General features: G+C 39.6%; 3 protein-coding genes across 4 annotated transcripts; 1 reads left to right on the plus strand and 2 right to left on the minus strand.

Moving 5' to 3' along the window:
• The first annotated feature begins 231 nt into the window (after window positions 1-231).
• Window positions 232-8070, plus strand: IKKepsilon (I-kappaB kinase epsilon). Its single transcript, XM_053758589.2, has 10 exons — window positions 232-1229; window positions 1672-1899; window positions 3712-3847; window positions 4244-4395; window positions 4837-5058; window positions 5411-5631; window positions 5811-5990; window positions 6164-6311; window positions 6567-6786; window positions 6995-8070. The coding sequence occupies exons 1-9, from the start codon at window positions 483-485 to the stop codon at window positions 6759-6761; spliced, it is 2229 nt and encodes a 742-aa protein (XP_053614564.1). The 5' UTR covers window positions 232-482; the 3' UTR covers window positions 6762-6786; window positions 6995-8070.
• Window positions 7748-23193, minus strand: LOC128677618 (uncharacterized protein). Of its 2 annotated transcripts, none has more exons than XM_053758591.2 (14): window positions 22954-23193; window positions 22365-22515; window positions 21477-21707; window positions 14855-15072; window positions 14287-14407; window positions 13745-13868; window positions 13072-13292; window positions 12817-12934; window positions 12345-12450; window positions 10795-10969; window positions 10169-10287; window positions 9700-9779; window positions 9310-9472; window positions 7748-9015 (listed from the first exon to the last, which is right to left on the minus strand). In XM_053758591.2, the coding sequence occupies exons 1-14, from the start codon at window positions 23052-23054 to the stop codon at window positions 8922-8924; spliced, it is 2022 nt and encodes a 673-aa protein (XP_053614566.1). In that variant the 5' UTR covers window positions 23055-23193; the 3' UTR covers window positions 7748-8921. The 2 variants fall into 2 exon arrangements, with proteins under 2 accessions (XP_053614566.1, XP_053614567.1); XM_053758592.1 differs by having other exon boundaries at window positions 7748-9000; window positions 22954-23192.
• LOC128677615 (uncharacterized) lies at window positions 15191-21162 on the minus strand. Its single transcript, XM_053758587.1, has one exon. It carries the CDS (start codon window positions 20617-20619, stop codon window positions 15406-15408), a length of 5214 nt encoding a protein of 1737 aa, XP_053614562.1. The 5' UTR covers window positions 20620-21162; the 3' UTR covers window positions 15191-15405.
• Window positions 23194-23433: the final 240 nt, after the last annotated feature.

Here is a 23433-nt window from a genome sequence, read left to right on the forward strand (position 1 = left end):
CAAAGGCAAAGACCAACATACTGATGGGGAAACGAAATTGTTATTTTTATATGAACAAAATAAATAGGAGCGCTATCGATATATATCAAAGGTATACTTTACTATATTTCTAGCAATAATTTTCTTAGTTTTCTAAAATATTCAAATATTTCTTAGATTTTCTTTCGTCAATGTTAAAATTAATAATGTCAAAGTGGTCAAGGCAAGTCAAAAGTGTCAAGTCAACTGATTTCATTCATGGATTTCAGAAGTTACCACTTACCAACGCAACAAGCGAAAAGTTAAGCAAGAAGTGAATTTTAATTGAATTGTTTTTGGCTTACAACAAGATCTTGAGAGTTTTAAAAGATTATATTTGCTTTATTGTGGCTTTGGAATAATTTTTAAGAGCCTATAATCCTTACCCTTATAGGAAAAATATATGAAAATGTGTACAGTTTACAACAGTCAATAACAAATTAACTTGCTTGTTACTTTCGAAAATGTCCTTCTTGCGTGGATCCGAGAACTATGTATGGTGCACCACCAGCGTCCTGGGCAAGGGCGCTACAGGGGCGGTGTTCCAGGGTGTCAACAAGAACAATGGAGAGCCGGTAGCAGTGAAGACCTTTAACCAGCTGAGCCACATGCGTCCGCACGATGTCCAGATGCGAGAGTTCGAAGTTTTGAAGAAAGTGAAACACGAAAACATTGTGAAATTGCTGGCTATCGAAGAGGAGCAGGAAGGTCGGGGAAAGGTAATCGTCATGGAGCTCTGCACAGGTGGGAGTTTGTTCAATATTCTCGACGACCCGGAGAACACTTACGGCCTTCAAGAACATGAGTTCCTGTTAGTTTTAGAACATCTCACAGCTGGGATGAAGCATTTACGGGATAACAATTTGGTTCACAGGGATTTGAAGCCTGGTAATATTATGAAATATATCAATGAAGATGGAACAACTACTTATAAGTTGACAGATTTTGGTGCAGCCAGAGAGTTGCAGGAGGAGGAACAGTTTGTGTCTCTTTATGGCACAGAAGAGTACTTGCACCCGGATATGTATGAGAGAGCAGTGTTGAGAAAGCCTGTAGGCAAGAGCTTTGGTGCCACAGTGGATCTGTGGTCTATTGGAGTGACATTGTACCATGTAGCTACTGGCCAGCTGCCGTTCAGACCGTATGGAGGAAGGAGGAACAAGGAGACCATGTTTTATATTACCACTAAGAAGGCTTCTGGAGTCATATCAGTGAGCATTATTTTTGTTAAATATCTCATCCAAATGTAACAATAAAAGTTCTGCATTTCTTTTTGTTGAAAAAAATCATTACAAAGGTATCACTCATGATAATCATCATCATATTTAAAGTGAGGCTATTGTCTGTGGATCTTCTTCCATTGCTCGGCCTCTCCATAGTTAATTGCTTCACTCTTCATATAACACATGCACTTTTTCTTTTATTTATCTGATCTAACTCTGTCTTGGTCTTCTACTTTTTTTTTGAAGAAGGCATTGTGTTATATTTGTATCTCATGAATTGAATATACAAGATTATTATTTCTCTCAAAAGGAATCATGTGAATATTTCTAAGTAATCTAGAGTTGGGTTGCAAGTAGATGGGTTGCAAGTGAAAACAAGAAAAATGCAACTCTATTATTTATCTTGGTTAAATTCACGAGTATTTTACAGGGCACTCAAACGACAGAAAATGGTCCTATAGAGTGGTCTCGGGAGCTGCCCTCTCACTGCCAGCTGAGCCTTGGGCTGCGCAAGCTGGTGACACCACTGCTGGCTGGCTTGCTCGAGGTTGATCCGCACCGTATCTGGACCTTCGAGAGGTTCTTCTCTGAGGTCCAAGTCATCACTTCCACAACACCTGTGCATATATTCCATGTCAATAAGGCTGCTAGTATAAAGGTTTGTTTAATTTTATTCTCATCAGGTTGGTATACCATGGCCAGTCATAAAGAGATACGTAACTGGCCATAGTGTACCATCCTGACTATAGAGCCATGTTCAAACTGTCCCTCCATCTGGACATTAATTAGGCCAACAACAAGGCTTGCTGTGACTACTTAAACATCTTTATTTGTTTATTAAAAACCATGAAAACATCAATAAAGTTACTAATATCAACTTGGCCAAATATAAACTATCATTGTCAACATGTTATCTAACCACATAAAAACCCATAAAAATGAGATATGAGTGATGAAAAGGAAAGTGAAATTTGGCCCAGCGTAATGCCGCGACCTACATTCAGACAATGAGGCGCATTGTCTTCATAGCGCGTAATTCGATTATTCCGCAACTCAATGACTTCTAAATAGATACTTGGACAAGAGGCAACAAAAGATCAAGGGTTTAACACTATATGAAAGGAAAGTCTCCAATAAATAAACCTTGTATAAAATTCACCTATATTATTGTCAAAATAATGAATGATTTTTTGTTGATAATTCGTATAAACTATATTACATTCTACTTTTTTTTATAATTTTGTTATGTTTGGCCTTGATTTGCCCAATCCTAGACATCTATAGCGACACTCTACTGGCGCCATGCCACCCGAAGGCCGAGCGCAGCGGAAGTCGGAAGCCAAAACTAGGTTTCTTGCATAAATTAATTTGGATACCTGCACTTGTTACGCATCGATCGCGCAGAATCGAAACAATAGATAAGCATTTATTTGACCGGCGCTGACGCATTTGCACCGGTTCGTATGGTAGACGTTATTATTTTCAGCATGTCCAATGTAAAATTCAATTTTGTTTATATCGCTGCTGAACCAAGGTCTCCCAAACTTTTATAGGTATTAAAATAAATAAGCAATAAGAATCTTTCTGTTTCCTTTCCCTTCACAGCATTAAAGGAAAAAACAAGACATACACTTAAATTACTAAGTTTAGTGGTCTAAGCCCAAACCTAAAGATGTGATAGTTTTTCGTGTGTACTACAAGGATGTACTAGTTGTAAAGTAATTGGGATATTGTAAAGTAACGCTTTGCTCGCCATAATAAACTTAGCATAGTGTAGTTAGATTATAAATATGTTGTTTGCCATTTAAATTATGATAATGCATGTACCAGTAACATGTGAAACTATCCGGAGTCAACTGACCGTGGAGATAATTATGATTGCGAATGTTAGGCCTCTTGTCTAGCTGAAGGGAAACTCACTAGATCAATATGATCTTATCATATTGTTCGTTAATTTATTCTTTTAATTAAAAAACATAGTTCATAATTTATTTTGCATTACATTACTTAACAATTTAACAGTTTTCTTTATAATTAAATTGATAAGTTGGAGAAAATGAATGGTTATATCAGCTTTTTTGGAGGATCAGTCGCAAAAGTATTTTTGTAATAAAAAGGTTTTCAAATTCGATGATAGTTCTGGAGAATTTTTATTTAATCGGCCGGATCAGAACGGAGCGATGCGGTAGGCATCGCGACGACGACTCAAGCCTTCTCGTTGTATTAACTTGAAATAAATTCTATATTCAGCAGATATTAATACAGTCCAAAATAATGAACGAAAATCCTCTTATGAATTGTAAACATTGGCGGTGCGGTGCTCTCTAGGCGGGCGCAGTCAATGTGTGTACATTGAAGTGCAACATATTAGTAGTAGGTATGTTCTTCTTTTTTTTAGCGTGTCGATTCGGCGAATCATATTAAGGAAGACCAATGTTAAAACTAGAATTAAAAATAAGGTCAATTTCAGGTATTCCTGAAGCCAGACGAGAAGTACGAGCACCTGCAGACGTACATCTGTGAGCAGACCAGCGTGGTGGCCGAGTCGCAGATCTTGTTGTACAAGGAGGCGTTGTTGCTCTCCGAAGTTGATGAGAACACGCTTGGTAAGCATTTTTTCTCTTTCTCATCCTCGCGTGTTTTTGGTTGTTTTCTCTAATATCCTCGCGTGTTTGCGACTGCGATGCCCGGTTCGGGATTGGGGTAAAAAATAACAGTCGGTATATACTTTAATCAGTTCTTAGTACATTTTTGTCAATCCCTCGAGGACTATTTTCCGCAGTTAAGCCCGTGTCTGGGCCCTTTCTGCGTGCGGACAGTTCTTGTACAATTACGTCAAAAAATGTGTATATGACATCTGACTTTACTCGAGTAAACGTACCTTATGGTCGATTTATAGTCACACAGTAACATATCATATATAATATATGATGTGTTACTGTGTATATAAATTGTACTTCCAAATGGTCTAAGTTAGTTTTCTTATGATGATTTGTCCCCAGGCAAGAACTACCCGGAGACGACGGCCGAGGAGCCGCTGATGCTGTTCAACAAGAACAACAACAACGTTAGCATGCCGCCCGAACCGGACATTCCCAAGTTTCCCGTTTTTCCCAACATCGTCTCCGTCGAGAACGACGCAAGTCAGGCTAAGGTAAAACTTTACTATGTAAAAATCATTATGGTTTACACTATGGCATGATAGGAATCAGTCGACGTGAGAAAGTGCCTGTGAAAATCTAATTTCTGTTTAACTTACAGCATACAATGTATCAATGATTGATGATTGATGAATATAATTTTTTTTACGAAGTTTAAGTATGAATTTCAAAAGTTATTACTGATTTTAAGTTTGAAATAATGTTTTATACAAAGTGTTGGGTTAATGTGAATCTAATGGGCTTTGTATTTTTTTTTTTTATTTTGCGGGTCAAGGCTTAATGCGTGCACTATTCTTTTGGCGTTTCGTAACAATGTTCGTATCGCATTTTTATTATGGAACAAATGGTTCGATATGCTTTGAATAGTTAATTTGAGGATACGGATAGAGCTTTGCCCAGTAGTTTTATTTATAAAAATATAATTTTGCCGACAGACGGCATGTAGTGTAGGCCACGTGATCCGGCGCCGGGTCGAAGCGCTCTGCTTCGCGTCTCGTCTCTGTGGCGCGTGCGTCCGGCGTTGGGGAGCGTTACTTGCCACACGACTATCATCCGTAGCGTCTAGGGCAGAAGCGCTGCATTCCCATGCTGCGAGGTTACACGATGCAGCGAGAGCGTTGGATTTGGCTACCAGCGCCGTCAGGACGTTGCTTCAGGTAAGTTGTTTCCAGTGAGATATTGTGATCTATCGTCAAGTCAAATTTAGATAATTTAGCTACTATGAATTTGGCGTTGAAATGAGGAAATAAGAAATCTTATGTTCAGTGGCTTTGAAAATTAAATAAATGTATCTGTTTTCGAAATTTAATATTTAAATAATAATAATAATAGAGCTTTACGGCTCAAGTTGCGATGAAAGATATCAATCAATCAATCAATATATTTATTTGCATAAAATGTAGGTAAGGTGTTACAAAATTATATTATTTCCCATAAACATAGTAGATAGATAGATGGTAGTTAAATAGATAGTATTTGTTGGTCTTGGCGCTTAAAAAAATGTTGTAGGCGAATTCCACCGCTCCGGCGTCCGGCGCGGCGGAGTCGTGGGGCGCGCCGGCGGCGCTGGTGGCGGGCGAGGCGGCGGCGCTGCGAGCGGCGGCGCGGGCGCTGCGCACGCGGCACGCGGCGGGCGGCGGGCTACGCGCTGAGTGGGACGCGGCCGCGGCTGTGGCGCCGTGCCCCGCGCACCTCCGTCTGCACGTCAAGGCCCGCACGCTGGTGGAGCGGTCAGTCAGTACACACTACACAACTACACACTGCACACACCAACATTTTATGTGAATTTATTATTCGTAAACGCGCCATACATTCACTAATCACGTTTAACAAAACACGCCTAGCGTATTAGTATTGCTAATACGCTAGGAAAATTTTCCCGGTGTAAAATGACATTATATGACTGCAGGTTACGCGACTCGTGGCAGCACTTAGTCCGAGATCGCGCGACCCGTTCTCTCACTTACAACGACGAGCAGTTCCACGTGTTAGAAAGGATAACCGTAGCCGAGACTGGGAGGCGAGCTAGAGCGCTACTTCATGCCGCTGGACCGTTGGCGAGAGCGAGAGCGGATGCTATAGCTGATTGGTGAGTTATACACGTTCATTAACATCTTTTTGAAACATTGTAATCTACGAAGGATGATCCAAAAGTAATGATAATCAACAACACATACAGTTAATATAGCACATAGTGAAATTTAAGAAATTTTACTGACAAAAAAAGCGCTGCGACCATGACAAAACGTTTCATTTTCGTAGGTACAAAGTGGCGCAGACAGTGTATCTGCAGACTCAGATACTGGACAAGGACGTCTCCCAGACAGAGCTGAAGCTGCTGGCGCTGGCGGCCCGGCTGCAGGACGCGGAGCACAGCGTCAGGAACCAACTCAACGACGCCGTCAAATCGGTCAGTTAATTCTGTGATTAGGTTCAACGATCACGAAGAACTACGGCATGTTTTGGCGCATGACAATTTTATATAGCTTTACCTAGTATATGAATCCTAGACCAAAACACTTTAGCGAAGTTTCCTACCAATAGACACGTTAGTAAAAAAGCATCGTCAAAACAACTGATTGTATATTTTTTGTTAAAAGTATAATTACACTTTTGGTATTTGACACGACATGACGCCATCACAGAGACAATGGTAACATTGCAGATATCCACCGGGCCGAAGACGGGCGCGCCGGACGAGGACGGACGCAGCAGCAAGCGGGCGACGGGCGCGGTGTCGTGCGGCGGCGCGGGGCTGCGCGCGCTGCTGGCCGCCTCCGACGACGTGGCTGAGAAGGTGGCGGCCACCTCCGCCTTGCTGGCGCGGCTCACGGCCGCCACGCAGCAGCTGCAGCCCTAGCACGACCGTCCCTCAGCTGATAGAGGTAACTACTGTAACAAAGCGGTGTTGGCGTAACATTGATTTTTTGTTTTTCGTGTGTTAAATGTATTTTCATTTGGAAGACCGACGACCGATATTAAATAAGAAAACATTCGGGTATTTATAGATCCTCGTGAACCTCCCATTTTTTCTTTTCCGCTCAGTTCTATGAATATCTGATCATAGTCATGTCAACAGTAAACTTCTTGCAGATTCGCCGTCCACCAGCTGCAGCAACTCATCGTCTTCACTAGACTCCGCGACTCACACAGTCATACACGGAGAAGACAAGGCACCCAGCACTTGTACTCTAGTATAAAAAATATATTTAGTTAAATATCACGGCAGTGTCAATTTATATACATACATAGTGTAGATACCGCAAACGCTAGAATATGCTATTATTTCGGGATGACCACTTAATAAGTCTCTTAATTGAGATGACAATGCAATTTTGAGGGACTATTAAAATGTTGCGAGTTTTCAACACCGAAGTGTTGAAAACTCGCCTAGCGTGGTTTAAAAACACGCCAAGCGTGTTGTACAAATTACGACAGTTTCGGTCAACCGCGCGCGCAGGTTGGAGCATGTTTAGTCTTATGAATGAAGTGTTTCGACCGCTATCGTATTTATTCTTAAAATGCCCTTAAGTAGTATTATAAATATATTAATGTTTTGTTTTAGAAATTATTTTAGAAACCATTCCTTCCTCGAAAAATTAAGTATGATTAGATGCTCTTCACTTCATGAAAGTTCATCTATATAATGTAGTGGTCTCACAAAAATAACTGTTCCTATATTTGCATTACGTGTTTTACGTGCAATATCCTAAAACAGTCTTAATATATAATTTTATCAAACTAGATTAAGTTGCAGTTGCCAGTGCGAAGGCTAACCATTTAGACGAATTATAAACGAGCTGTTTGTTATAATGTGGCCAAGGTTCTCATCGTGAAAAACACACATTTACAAAATATTCAAATATTTATTATCAGACTCCATTACAACAAAATACACAGAGAAGAAAGGGACAGACAAAACTTCTTGTGTTTTCTTGTGCTTAAAAAGTTTCCTTTTACATATAGTGTAAGCGAGAAGAAAACATAAGAGGTTTGTTTTATGTCTACTTAATACAGATTATATAAGATTACCGCCACTATCTCAAAGGTGCTCTCATAAATTTAGTGATCTATTAGCCAATAGTAATTTTATCGAATTGTAAATAAATAATGTTATTACATGTACTTATAAGCAATTTTATGCACATAATACATTCCTTGTATGTTTCAAAAAGTTTCTTATTTACATTTAGTTTTATTTGTTATTTAACTCTTAAATATAATTTCGAAAACATCTTCGTATATTTTTCTACATCGCCAATGAAGATGGAATGTTAGGTCTATTCAGTCTTTACCGAAGACATATTTTTGTGTATAACAATGTCGTCAAATCGAAAATAAGTAAATACCACAATACTGTAACAGTAATATAATATCACACAATCTTTTAAATTATTACCCGTGCAACGATTTTGCTAAAATATATAGTTTGTTCTTACATATACAAATGTATTTTTATGCTTAAATTACAAATTGTTTTAACTATAATATAAACTTAACAAATTTAGATTCTTAATGTACACACGCTTTTTAATCTACAATAGCTGTCAAAATATAATTAAATATTCAAAAGTGGAGATATAATCTATGCCATAAAATACATATGCAAAAAAAAAATCTCCATGAAAATGATAAAATAATTTCAGTGAAGAACAAGAATGACTAATCAGTACAACTTCAATTGATTACAAGAAATAGTTATTAGCACTAAGCGAAATAAATAATATTTTTTCTTGGGTTGTGTTAATGTACTTTGAAAAGGACAGTTTCACAAATATCACCATTAGTCAAAACTTGTTTACATATAATACATCCATTCATAACTTGTTGTTTTAACTTGATAAACACGCTTAGCACGTTGCATACACGCCCGGTGCATAACACGCCAGGCGTGAATTCGATAAAGAAAAACAAAGAAGCAACCAGCACTGACGTCGACACACGTGAAACAGTCAACATACACTTTTACTTATATCAGTATTGTAGAAACAGTATCTCAGACGTGTGGTAAAGCCGTGGGCTAGCAGCGGCGGAGCTCGGCCTGCGTGGACCGGAAGGTGGCCAGCAGCGCGTCGAAGTCTATCGCCGGCGGGACTTTGCTGGAAGCGGGATCACTACTCAGTTTGTAAATACAACTGAACTATATACTAACGGGGCTGAACTCTCAATAGCCGTGGCCGCAGGCAGACTGAGTTTTACTAGATTAATGTGACTCATAATAAAATTTAGTGCGGGCAGTGTGATTGTTCGAGGAACCGCATCCACCACTACAACTTCTCACCGCAAAATAAACTCTTTCAATTGCATTATTTTCTAAAGACGAAGTTTCCGTTATTATATCTTTTTATAAAAGTTTAGTTGGTACAAAATAAATTTAAGTATCGGCTATCAATTACAATTCTACGAACCTTTTCTCATGCGCAGTGTGTGTGATTATATGTTGCGGCACGCACTGAAGCCGATCTCGCAGCGTGTGGAAGGCCTCACTCTGCGGCAACAACATCAGCAGGCCGTACAGCGCTGAGCGGAGTTCTTCGCTCTGCGGCCCGCCGAGTAGCTCTAAGCGCATGTCTGAAGACAACACATGTCATCAGAACGCAACATCGGTGCTAATTTTAATTTTAACTGGACATTGTTCTCGAAAACGCGCCGAGCGTGTCATGACATGTCATGTTTGGAAAAGCCTTGGGAAAAAATACGCCTAGCGTGTAGTGAAAACTAAGGGAAGAAAGAAAGAAAACAAAAAGAAATCATTTGTGTAACGTTTAGATATGTGATCAAATTAAAAATATACTCACATGCGAAAATAGGAGATTCTATAAGTTGTACTAGCTTGTCGACCTCTGTCAAGAAATCCACAGTAATCTCCAGGTCGCCGCTGGTAGACTGGTTAAGGACCAAATGATGTATAACAAGCATTTAAAACAAATAACTGCTGCGTCCCGCGTCTTTGCTTCCATTGAAGGTTCTGGACCTTTATATCCTCATGAACCGTACACGAAAAGGAGACCTAATGAAGGACACAAATAATGCGCTGGCCGCGACAAATTTTGTTTGTTGTACCGAAATAGAACGGTCGACTCAAAGAAGACACAATGTTTTCTCGGATCGGAGCAGTAGCTCCGGATTACCAACTAATTCTTCATATTTCTTGTATTGTTATAGGATAGATCGATTAATTGAAGTTATAAGTTCGTGCACAAAAGAGATTTTTTAAATAAATTCAGAATGTCTTCTTATCAATATACCTATAATTTCAAAGGATACAATGTAGAAATGAGCATATTGCAGTGGCTGTAGTTGTGTGTGAGGAGACACAGCGCCAGCAACGAGACGGGGCTGTGACACCAGCACGGGTACAGCCGCGTGAACAACGCGTGCGTTTTCTGAAACAAATTTACGATACATAACTTTTATAACGTAAGTCAGAAGGACGGTAATAACAAGAATGTAATTATCTCTCTTGAAGCATAGAGTTCACTGCCGCTGCCCGGCGCTGCCTCGAGTGTCGGTGTTGCGGAAGTCAGAGCGCGAGCGCGAGCGTTTTCATTCTCGCTCATCGCCGCCGCAATTCTATCAAAATAGAACGTTCCACGCTATGTGTTGTTACCTGACTACAGCGTTTATTAATATGTTAATTTGTAAAATTTGCAAGTCGATAAATAAAGAAGAGAGAGAGAATAAGTTTGTGTTTTGAATTAAAATATTAATAGTTATTCGATAATGTAGAGCTCGTTTGACAATATAATATGAATGATTCTGTAGTGATTGTGCGTGAATTCCGACGCCAATCAAGGCAGGGTATGTATGCGCACAATGAAATTAGATAAAAGAAGTAATTTAGTACCATATTGAAGGAACAAATGATTGTGATAGAGACAAGACAAGCTCACCGGGCTGTCGAAGTGTCGCAGCGCGCGCCGCAGCTCCCGCAGCTCGCCGGCCGTCAGCAGCATGCAGCTCAGCACCTCCACCACGCGCCGCGCCAGCGACTGCGGCCGCTGCTGCGGCAGCAACCGCGACAGTGCGCTGTACACCGCCTCCGCGTTCACCAGCACGCACAGCTGTCTGTGTGTGCCAGCCAGACATCGGATTATAAGACCGACTTTTAACTTTTTTGCAATTGCAATACCCAGTGTTGCGAGCCGAGAGGACACAGTATCCTCATTTATATTCTACACTTTATAAACTTCTATCTATAAAGTACGTAACGCAAGTCTCCAATTAATCTAATATTTGTCAACAATATACAAAAGAACAACTACTTATTACATAGTAACATTTATCGTTCAGTTCTAAAATTATGCGTCGTCCCGTCACCAACAGGAAGTCCACCTCCGAACTAGATATAATCTGTATCTCAGATGATAGACGACCAGTTAGATCAGGACAGATGGTGTGATTTATTCATATACAGGTAAGTAATATGTAATATAAGTATATCGAAATAAATTTATATTCAATAATCCTGTATTATATCAACAAATTGCACTTACTCAAAAAGCAAATACTAGAATCTCCCTACTACAACAGGTCATGTTCCAGTTAACAAGTTTTATTTTCTTATTAAAAAAGCCCATTCGGATGCATGTAATGTGTGCAATAAAACTGAAGATTTGCTTCATGTTTTGTTGTAATGTGATCAGTTCTCAAGCTTAAGAAATAAACTCCTGCGTGATCTCTGTTTGGGCAATGGTGAGATCAACATTACATTGAACAAACCGTTGTCTCGGGAGTCGGGAGGTTCCCTCTATTGTGGTTGAGCTTCGCGATGGCTGACTCACGCGTCAACTCGTGAACGGGTGCTGCCGGGGGAACTGGTCAGCTCGATCTTTTATTAAAAGTTTATAAAAAATATACTTATATATATATATATATATATAAGTTTTTTTTTTTCCTTTCATCAGCACTTGATCACAATCATAATATGTTTCAGTATACTCAGCAGTGGTCGTTCCGAAATGCTAGTAGTTTGTAGCTTTGGTAAAAATAATTTAATTTAGAATATGACGTGAAAAAGTGCCTGTGAAGGCCTAATTTCTGAATAAATGATTTGATTTTGAGTCAGATGTATTTATACATTCTGGATAGGGGTGATGACGCAAAGACATTAAAATAGAATTTCCCCATGAGGCTGGCATAGTCGCACCAAGCAACTGAAGCCTCAACAAAAAATAGATTTAAAAAAAATAGCAATTAAAAAAAATGCGATTATCTTGACATAATACAGGATTACTTAGGAGATTTACATAAGCCTAACTAGAATTATTAAAAATTATAACTATATTAGTAGTCTAGTTCAGGGACAGACGCAGAAACAAGCCAAAGATATGACACAAATTAGGAAAAAATAATTTGGATTCTGCGAATCAATAGGCAGCAATAAACAAAACTTTGTTACAAAATGCGACTAGGAGCAGGAGTATGGTCTGTTGAAACAAACCTGATAATGAAGGCTCCGCGGTCCTCGAGGAGATTCTCATCCGCGGCGAGCAGTCTCAGCAGGGCTTGCAGGAATTTGTTGTAGTACGGACTCGACTCCAGATCATCTGCACAACTCACATTCTAAAATATTCGTGCTGTTCTGCCAAGATATCTTTTCATTAGACTTTTAGACAAATTATTTTCAAGTTGCAGTTCGAAAACGAGGTCCGAGTAGGACCTCTGAGCTGGACAAAATTCACACAAAAATAACATTAAAGACAAGAAAGAATACACTAGCGAATATTTGACGCGCAACATATCGTTCTTTCTTTTTCATTAAAATTAGCATGAGTGAGATCGACTATGTGCTATTTCACTCGAGTCAATGGTAATGCGTGATAGAGTGATATGTTGCGCGTCAAATGTTGCCCAGTGTATTTGTTTGTAGCTCATCCAACAATTAAGGAAATGTAATAGGTAGATGAGCAGACCTGTGTTGCAGGAGCAGATCTCGGCCAGCACGGCCAGCGCCCCCCGCACCACGTCATCTTCGCTGTCGGTGAGGCTCCCCACTAAACTCATGAACACCTTGTCTGTTTGCTCGAACATCTGGTATACCAACATTACATTACAACAATTATTTATATCATTTCATATTGACCTAATTGGGGATAGAATCCGTGTTCTCTGGAGTGGCGGACAGGGAAATGAAGCATTACGCCACAGTGGTCGTCGAGTTGTGTTACCTGCGCGGGCAGCTTGTTATACAGCCGCAGCAGCCAATGCAGCGCCGCCACCTTGGTCTGCACGGCGGCGTGGTGCAGCATGCTGGTGAGCACGTCCACCATCGCGGACAGCTGCAGCCCGTCGCGTCCCTCACCCGCCTCCCCCGCCGCCTCGCCCTCCTCGTCCGACACCACCAGTCTGGTCAACTGGAAGTTCACTGTGGCCGCTGTCTCGCGGATACCTGCACTGGCTGCTAAGGAACCGATTTATAATCGACTTAGGATGATCACATCACTTATTGACGTCAAAAATTAACTTAAGTCTACTGCCGACTTCCAATGCGCAGCCCCGCAAGCGGTGAATTTATGGGTAGGTTAAGGCGTGCGGACAATGTGATAAGTTATGGATGTCATAATAATTAAATTTTATTGTTGAGCAGGTTTACTAACATAACGAGAAATTAAAATCAATTTGACTAAATTATCTATTAACTAAATAAAAATTTGTAAATTAGAAACGGAATAGACGTGGAAAATTTTAACGCGGAAAAAGGTGAAAACCTTGCAAGATTCTGTTACAAACATAGGAACAGGTAAAACTAAACAGGTACCCAAAATGCACCATCTGTATCAATGTACTCATGTTTGCGCAATAAATTATCGATTGCCTAAAGAGAGGTCGTAAAAAGGATACTCTTCCGGGAGTCGTCGGAGTAGGCGAGGCAGGGCAGCACGGCGCACAGCACGCCGGACGCGAACGGCAGCGCCGCGCCGCCCGCCAGCTCCACGAACTGCTTCAGCCACGTTATGGCGCTCAGCTAGGACCACAACCCATCGTGCTTATTGTTAGCTCATTACAATTTACAGGCGTGTTATCGTCAATGTTATCAGGCGTTTTCATCCGAATCTTCGAACCAATAGCCCGTAACAATTTATACAATACAACTAGTTTCGCTTCCGGCAGCCTATATTGGTATATTTCTGCATTATTTTCAGCAGAAACTTTTGGGAAGTACAGAGAAGCACTTCAGAAAAGTCGGAAACATAACTATTAAATGCATAAAATGATGATTCCAGTTTAAAATTGAATAGTAATCAAAAGGTGTTAAATTTTTAGTACAAAAACATTTAACATTAATTCTGCATAAAATCCACTTAGATGTCAATAATAGAATACAATACTTCGTTCTTTTTTTTGTTCTTCTTTCTTTTAGTTCGTATAATACTTGATCCTACCTGCAGCTGCTCCTCTGGCGACTGCGCATGCGTGATGAGGATGTTGATCATGGCCGGGAAGTCGACCCGCGACGGATCCTTCTTTATGCTGCGCAGGAACTCGTTCAGCTGCACGTCGCACCTGCACACATATTATTGAAGACGATATAATAACACGCCATCGGTACATCAGTATCTGTGGTATCTTATAGATCCTTAGGTGATTGAAAAATCAAATCATTTATTCAGAAATTAGGCTTTCACAGACACTTTTTTACGTCATATTCTAAATTAAATGATGTTTAAAAAAGCATTTCGGAACGACCACTGCTGAGAAGAAATGCTGAAATAAACTCATTCAAACAGTGTTGGTTTGGAGAGGCCAACAGGCCAAACAGGCAAGCAGTTTCCGAGCTGTATCCTCATTTGGACATATTTTCTTTACTTCAACCTACTTGAATTCAATTTGCAATCCAAAGATAATGAAAAGTAATGATTAAAATTAGTTTTTAAGCTCTAGAACATAACGTAAAATATTCGTCTAGGAATTGAGATCTCCATGTATATGAATGTTGAATGAAGCACTGACATCCTGCGTATCTCCTGGTTGGGGTCGTCCAGCATCTTGAACAGCCCGTCCAGCAGCTCCGGCAGATGCGGCAGCAGGTCCACGTCGGGCACGGCGTCCAGCACGGCCACCCACGACACAATGAACTGCCGCGCGAACGCGTTGCGCGTGTACATGCGCGCGCGCACCATCGGGATGAACGCTGCTAGGTCGAACGACGACGATTCTGTTACTATGTCCTGGGAACCCGAGGTAGCAAAGCTTTGATTCATCTCATTTTGGAGTGTCCTTCTCAACATTTCTTTTTCAATTTTAAAAATAATAAGTCATGTGCCATAGTAAATTAAACACTCACACTATTGTAACTATTCACTTTATTACGCACACACACTATGAAAGAACACTCGATGTGATCGAGCCTCATTTAGACTAGGTTAACACAGAAAACGAAACGATAACCAGTATTAACTCGGACCTAGCGCCATCTAGTGGTGAGGATTCAACATCCCGCCGGCCAAGGACGACTAAAGTCCTTCACGAAGGGTAAAAGTAATAACAAACAAGGTAGAAATTTACTGAGAGTCAGGTTCATCCAGGGGCAGAGGGCATAGTTTTACGATTGGTCTTTTGAAAACACTATCTTTATATTTTAGGGTAACAACTCTTGTTATACCATCTGCTCCTGGGTGCTTCTGAATTATACGTCCCAAAAGCCATTTTCCAGGTGGAAGCATGTCATCCTTTACTAAAACAACAGTACCGATGGGAATATCTGGTCGATCAGTGTTCCATTTGTAACGCTGTTGCAGTGTTGTTAAATATTCGTTTTGCCAACGACGCCATAAGCACTGCACCATACGTTGAATGATATGCCATCGATTCAAGGGGCTTATTTTCACATCGATTAATGATGGTTCAGGAACACCTATTAGGGGCTCACCGACAAGAAAGTGACCAGGTGTCAACGGAGGTTCATCAAGACTCGAATTTATAGCTGTAAGAGGACGTGAATTAACACAAGCCTCAACTTGAGACAAGAGTGTAGCTAACTCTTCATACGTGAGAAACGCTTGTCCTATGACCCGTTTTAAATGCCCTTTAATACTTTTCACTCCAGACTCCCAGATACCTCCAAAATGGGGCGCTCTAGGGGGTATAAAGTTCCACTGTGTGTGATCATTAGCCAGAATTTCAGCGATTTCAGATACAGTCTGAGATTGTGAATCCTTGAAGGCTTGATTTAGTTCGCGTGACGCACCTACAAAATTCGTTCCATGATCACTCCAAATTTCGTTGCAGTGACCACGTCGAGCAGTAAAACGTCGAAATGCTGCAATAAATGCAGTAGAAGTCAAATCCGTCACTAACTCTAGATGAATGGCTTTTGTTACAGTACACACAAATAAACAAACATAAGATTTACACAATTTTTTGCATCTGCCGGGATACAATTTCATTGTAAAAGGTCCACAAAAGTCTACTCCACTTATGAGAAAAGGACGACTAGGAGTAACACGAAACTTAGGTAAGTTTGCCATAAATGGTGCAAGTGGATTAGCCTTTTGTTTAAAACATGGTATACACTTGTGGATTACAGCCTTTACAAGATTTTTTACTCGTATAATCCAAAATTTCTGGCGAATTACATTTAAAGTCAGTTGGTGACCTCCATGCAGAGATTTCAAATGTGCATTTGTAACAATAAGTTTAGAAAGGGCACAATCGTAACTTAAAAGAATGGGATTTTTCATATCGTTTGGAATCTCTGCATTAGCGAGCCGTCCACCAACACGAACAATGCCTTCGTCATCGATAAGTGGATGAAGCGCGTAAATTTTACTGGATTTTCGAACTTGTTTACCTGATGACAAATTATAGATTTCATCTCGAAAGGAAATGGATTGTGATAATTTAATACAACGGTTAAGAGCGTCATCAAGCTCCTTAGTAGTCAAATAAATAGGTTCAGTAAATGGGTTCTTATTTATTCTAGCTTTACATATTTTAAAATAACGACAACAGTAAGCAGTGACACGTATTAATTTTGACAATGTTGAGAATCGTTTTATATAAAAAGTTGCGTCATTTTCAATAAAATTAACATTGGATGATATTTTAGTCGCTTTCATTTCTAAATCTGTTGAAGGAACATTGAAAAAGGAATGATCGAATCTAATTTCGTCATATAAAAATTGAGGCCCATTCCACCATAGTTCTGATAGTTGCAAATCATGTGGGTATATTCCACGTGATGCTAAATCAGCGGGATTATTTTTGGAACTCACATGATACCACTGATTAGAATTAGTTAATGTCAGAATTTCTGATGTGCGATTTGCAACGAATGTTGTCCAAGTATTTGGAGTTTTGCGCAGCCACGACAAAACTATGGTAGAATCTGTCCAAGTGTAAACATCTTCATCGGGTATACTAAGACAAGTTTGGACATGTTGGATAATTTTTGCCAAGAGCAATGCACCACAGAGTTCTAGGCGTGGAAGAGAAATTTGTTTTACCGGAGCAACTTTAGATTTCGCAGTGACAAGGTAGACCCTTATTTTACCATCATCTCCCAAGACCCTGAGGTACACCACCGCAGCATAAGCGACACAAGATGCATCACTGAACCCATGCAGCTCCCGTTTCGCTGTGTCATCTGAAACCCCGAACCATCGTGGGAACTGAATGTTTTCAATGTGCTCGAAACGATCAAGGTAAGTAACCCATTCTTCTTTCAGATCAGTAGGTAAATCTTCGTCCCAATCTAAACCAGCCAACCATAACCTTTGCATAAAGATTTTAAGTAGTATGATTGCAGGTGTTAGCCAACCTAGTGGATCGAAAGATTTAGCAATAGTAGATAATACATTTCTTTTAGTAATTTTGTCATAACCATGATACAGTTTTGCATTAAGTTCAAAATTGTCAGTCTCCGAGTTCCAGGTAATACCTAATGTTTTAATTGTGTCTTCAACCTTAATATTTACAGCACTTTGAGAATCCTTGTCATCGTTTGGGATTTGAGATAACACCACTTTACTGTTCGAAGACCATTTGTGCAAAGGAAATCCACCACGACCCAAAAGTTCCGTCAACGCTTTCTGTAACTTTACAGCATCTTCTGTTGTCGACGCTCCGGTCATCAGATCGTCCATGTACACGTCGGTTTTCAAGATGTCAGCTTCATTGGGAAAATCGTTCTTTTCATCTTCAGCCAATTGATGAAGTGTACGAATGGCTAAAAATGGAGCACAAGAAGTCCCATACGTGACGGTAAGTAATCTGTACTCATTTATAGGTTGTGTTGGAGATTCTCGCCACAAAATTCGCTGATAATCAACGTCATCGCTAGATACTAAAATCTGCCGGTACATCTGTCGAATATCCGCTACCAAACAAATTTTATGTTGTCTCCATCGAGTTATTAGATCTCTAATGTCTTGTTGAAGAGAACATCCAATAAGTAGTTCATCGTTTAATGATTTTCCTTTTTCAGGTGCAGCACTTCCGTCGAATACTACACGTAGCTTGGTACTTAGACTCGTCGGCCTAAGGACAGCGTGGTGAGGTAAGTAATATACCTTTTCTTTTACTAATTCATTTTCAGGAACCATCATCATATGACCTTGTGATTCATATTGCTTCAAGAATTTGTGATATTCTTCCTTGAAATCAGGCTTACGTGTAAAGCGTTTCTCCATCTGTTGTAAGCGACTGATAGCTAGAGATTTGATATCTCCAAGGTTTGTGGGAGGATCATTCTTAAATGGTAACCGTACAATGTATCGACCGACATCATTGCGAGTGTGAGTATTTTTGAAGTGTTCTTCACATTGTATTTCTAAATCGGTCCTTGGTTTTTTGTGAGGTAAATTCTCTTCGATCTCCCAGAATCGTCTGAGTAACTGATCTGTCTCTATTTTAGTTTGCATAACGACCATATTGTGTTCGTATGCTGTTGAATCAGTTTGTGAGACTCTGCCTGATATTAACCAACCAAGGCGAGAGTTGAGTGCAATAAGAGAATTACACTTGTGTAAGCCTTCCAGAAGTATGTATGCATGCACATCGGCACCGAGAAGAACATCTATAGACCCTGGCTTGTGAAAATTTGGATCAGCAAGATCCAATTGCTTAGATGAAGGCCAAGTATCTTGTGGAAATTCGCGGGAAGGCAACAATGAGGTAAGTTTCTTTAGAACATAGGCATTAACCTTGAAGGTTGATGCTTGATCCTTTGTGGAGTGGACTGTAAGTGTGACCATAGACTTTGTAGTTACCACTGATGTATTAGAAATTCCAGAGATTTTCCCTGTAACTGGAGTGCGATTAAGTTTCAACAACTGGGCAGCTGCCTCGGAGATAAATGAACCTTGTGACCCCTGATCAACAAGGGCTCGTAACACGTAAGTACCCCTGTTCCTTGACTCCACATTAATTAAAGCAGTAGCTAGAATAACCCGATCATCTTTTGTTTCAGCTTTCAGGTTCACGCTAATGTTGCAAGAGGTCTTAGGCACAGTGATATTTCCCTTTGAGGTATCTTTCTCCTGATCAGGTTCAACAGACCTTTCATCTTTAGGTGCGGTGAGGTGCAGTAAAGTATGATGACGACGTCCGCACCTTTTGCAAACGGTACTCTGTCTACAGTTGAACACAGAATGACCTTTCACTAGGCAGTTAAAACATATGTTGTTTTTCTTAATAAAATCTTGACGTTCATTCACAGGGAGAGAGGCAAAACCTTTACAGTGGCAAACGTAGTGTTTTTGTGAGCAGTAAGTACAAGTAGTATCAATTTCAGTAGCAAAGCTTTTGACATTAGTTACTTTAGAGGTTTGTTGAGTGAGTTTTGTAGTACTTCTTGGTGGAGGTTGTGATAAACTGACCATTTCCATAGCTCGGAATCGTTTCTCAAGAAAACTGTTTAAATCTTCATATGTAGGAATTTCTATGGAATTTTCTAAAGATTGTTCCCAAAGTTTGCGAGATTCAAGGTCTAATTTTGAGACTAATATGTGCACGACGATTGCATTCCAGGAATCGATATTCAAGTTTGTAAGGGACGTGAGACATTGGCTTGAGGTATCCAAAAGATCTTTTATCCCCTTCGCAGACTCCGAGGTGAGTGTCTTTTGACTTAAAAATCGACTCAGGATATTGTTTACAATCATTCTTTTGTTTTCATATCTATCATTTAATTTTCTCCACGCGTCATTGTAATTAGCTTCAGTTAGCGAGTAATTCCTTAGAAGTTGTTCAGCTTCTCCAGACAAGCTAGACTTCAGATAATGATGTTTTTCGATTTTAGTTAAACGATTATTATCATGAATCAGAGAGCGAAATAAATCTCGGAAACTCATCCACTGGTTATAATCGCCCGAAAATTGAGGTATTGAAATCGGTGGGAGCCTTGTCTTAATCTTTGGATCGTCTGAATGTGTATTTGAACTCGAGGTTTCACCTTGATCAAGTTTTAGTTCATATAATTTATCCTTAAGCCAAGACAATAACTCTAGGTAGCATTCCTCAGTTTGTTCAAAGTTTTTCTCTAAATTCAAGCTATATTCCGATTCCAAAGTTTCAGCATCAACAAGTCCGGAAAGAGTTTCATAATTCTTGGTATAGTTAGCCCAATAATCCTTTAACGCCTCCATACGAGAATCCAAGAACCCTCTCGTTCGTTTATCCTTAGCACATTTTTTCGAATTTGAAAGTAATTTATCAATCTTAGCTGAATTCTGAATCATCTGTGTAGCATACTGTTTAGTTTTCTTATCTGCCATCTTGTATAAACTTCACGAAAAATATTGCAGGTAGACAGCAAAAAACAAAGTTCCCTTAGATGTTTACTATACAGCGTCAAAGTTCAGTTAAAAACCAAATACAAGTCCGAATTCACTTCCAGAAACTAAGTTAAAACAGTTCAATTATTATTCTAAGTCCCTTTTTCACTTTAATTTGTATAAGTTATTATTTGATGGAAATTTTTCTAAGTCTTTGAATGAATATCACAAAATTTTCAAAGTCTTTTTTGCTTGGAATTTTTCTAAGTGTTTTTAACTTGAAAATATTCTAAGTGTTTTTACTCACGAATTCTGCTAAGTCCACAACTACACTTTGCACTTTTACTCACAGTTAATCCGGTTCTGAATGGACCAAATAGTAAATTAAACACTCACACTATTGTAACTATTCACTTTATTACGCACACACACTATGAAAGAACACTCGATGTGATCGAGCCTCATTTAGACTAGGTTAACACAGAAAACGAAACGATAACCAGTATTAACTCGGACCTAGCGCCATCTAGTGGTGAGGATTCAACAGCCATCAATTATGCAAATATATAAATAAGTACACAAATTGCTTAATTTACAACAAGTCATATATTGTTTTCTACATGTCAAAAACAGCAATTTATAGGGTCGTAAGAGGCGACTAAGAGACACAGTCATTGGAACCATATAATTCCCAGGGAAGGTAGACATGAGGTAGTTAATAATCATGGCTAACTCTTTAGATTTTAAGGTTTATTTACCTACTGCTGACTCTAGGTTTAATGACATCCCATGAAGAGAAGCCTTGAGTACTTTCATAGATAGCGTGATGCCTGAGGAAGTTATAGATGATAATAAACCTTGAGCAAGCGGTCGAGCAACTCGGCGGCCTGCTTGACCTGCGGCTCGGGGTCGGCGGCCAGCCGCGCCAGCGCCTCGAACAGCGCCGGGAACTGCTGCAGGCTCAGCCCGCGCGCGATCTTCAGCACGTTGAACAGCGCCTCCGCCGCCTGGTAGCGCACGCGCGACTCGCTCTCGCTCAGGCACGCCACGATCGGGCTCGTCAGCTCCGGCAGGTAGTCCGCGCACCCCTAAATGTGTCCGCGCAAACTTACGATGGGATAGGATACAACACTTATTTACGTCAAAAATTTACTTATGTCTACTGCCGACTTTCAAAGCGCAGATAATAATAGAAAACGATAATGATAAGAAAACTGTAACACCAAATTTCCCATCGAGTTAGTTCCAGTCATGATATTGATACAGTCATGGTTTTGAAGAAAGAACACCTTTACAATGGGCAAAGTGTGACACACTACTACAAGCTATCAAAAAAATATACTCCTAACTGAAGTGCAACATAGTTTTGAAGAATAACCTCTTATTTATTGTTCTTAAAGAATTTAAACAATTTTACAATAAATACATATAACTAAATGTGGCCCAGAGTTTCACTCCCATGGGAATTTTGAGTTAAAATATAGCCTATAGCAATCTTGCATAATGTACCTATGTAATGGTAAAAGAATTTTTGAAAAAGGGTTTGGTAGTTTCGTAAATTACCCGCCTCAAATATACAAACTCACTAACGCTTACCTACCTCTTTATAATAATAGTATAGATATATTTTGACATCCTAACTTATTTTGTTTCATTGCATTACATACATATTATTTAAATTTCTGGCACTACAAAGGTATATAATATATTAGATTAACAATTGTATAACTTAAATGAGCACTAACCTTCCCCAATCCCACAGCTACAGAGGACAGGCCCATTAGGGCTCCATTCTTGACGTTAAGGTTTGTTGACGCCATGAGGTCCTGCCCCAGCACACGGATCAAGCGCTTGATCTGACTGGTGTTGTTTGCATCACTGAAGTCTTTCACCATCCTGAACAATTTATTCATTACAAATAACCAAACAAGCGATATTCTTGAGTTGGTGGTTGTAGGAGGCTTATGCTTTCTGGACAATAAAGAAAAAGTATTTAAAATTGCACTTTTTGTGTATGTTCAACAAGTGCTAGGAAAAACTAAATTTAAGTAAGTTTTGGTTAGGGTATATGAAAGGGTGCACACTTTTTGGGACTTAGAAAAATTCCGACACTCTGACCAAAGTTTTTATTGTTGTTAATAAGTAAGCACCGACAGGCATATGTCTCAAAATACAGTGTTCTACAGAAGGAAAACACTGTTGGCCTTCTATCTGTATGAGAACGATATATCTGTTAACTTCGTTGATATTTGAAGCCAAGATTATGTCTGTTCATGTGGTTCATGTATTTCATTCGTAATATACCTTAACAATCGGCAGGAGGACGAAACTTACTTTTCTATTTCTACACCAGCAAATTTCCTTTTGTCGTATATCTTATCGCAAAGCCCGCGTACGCAAGCAGTGCTTAAGGGCGCGTAATCTCGTTCGGACATCTTGATAGACCACAAACTAGAAACAAATCATAAAATTTATAAATCCATATCCAAATGCCGCAATAATCAACAGAAAGTGTATTGAAACGAGAACATGAAAACCGAAAGCGCACAAATAAAATGACACTATGTATGACAGGACAGACAAACCTGACAGCGGAGAGAGATGACAAAGATGACATGACATAAGTTGATAAGTGATCGGGTTGTCAACTAAGAATTCTGTTTTATTTTATTTACTTTAGCCTTGGAATAAACTTACCCATGATCTTTGACGTCTAGCTTTTCCCCTTCATAAAATAACCCTTGGCGATCCCATGATGGTGTGTTCACTTTTATCTTTAAGAAGAAATAAGTTTTAAGTTTAACAAGACTTTGA

This window comes from Plodia interpunctella, chromosome 18, assembly GCF_027563975.2.
Source record: "Plodia interpunctella isolate USDA-ARS_2022_Savannah chromosome 18, ilPloInte3.2, whole genome shotgun sequence".
Lineage (NCBI taxonomy): Eukaryota > Metazoa > Arthropoda > Insecta > Lepidoptera > Pyralidae > Plodia > Plodia interpunctella.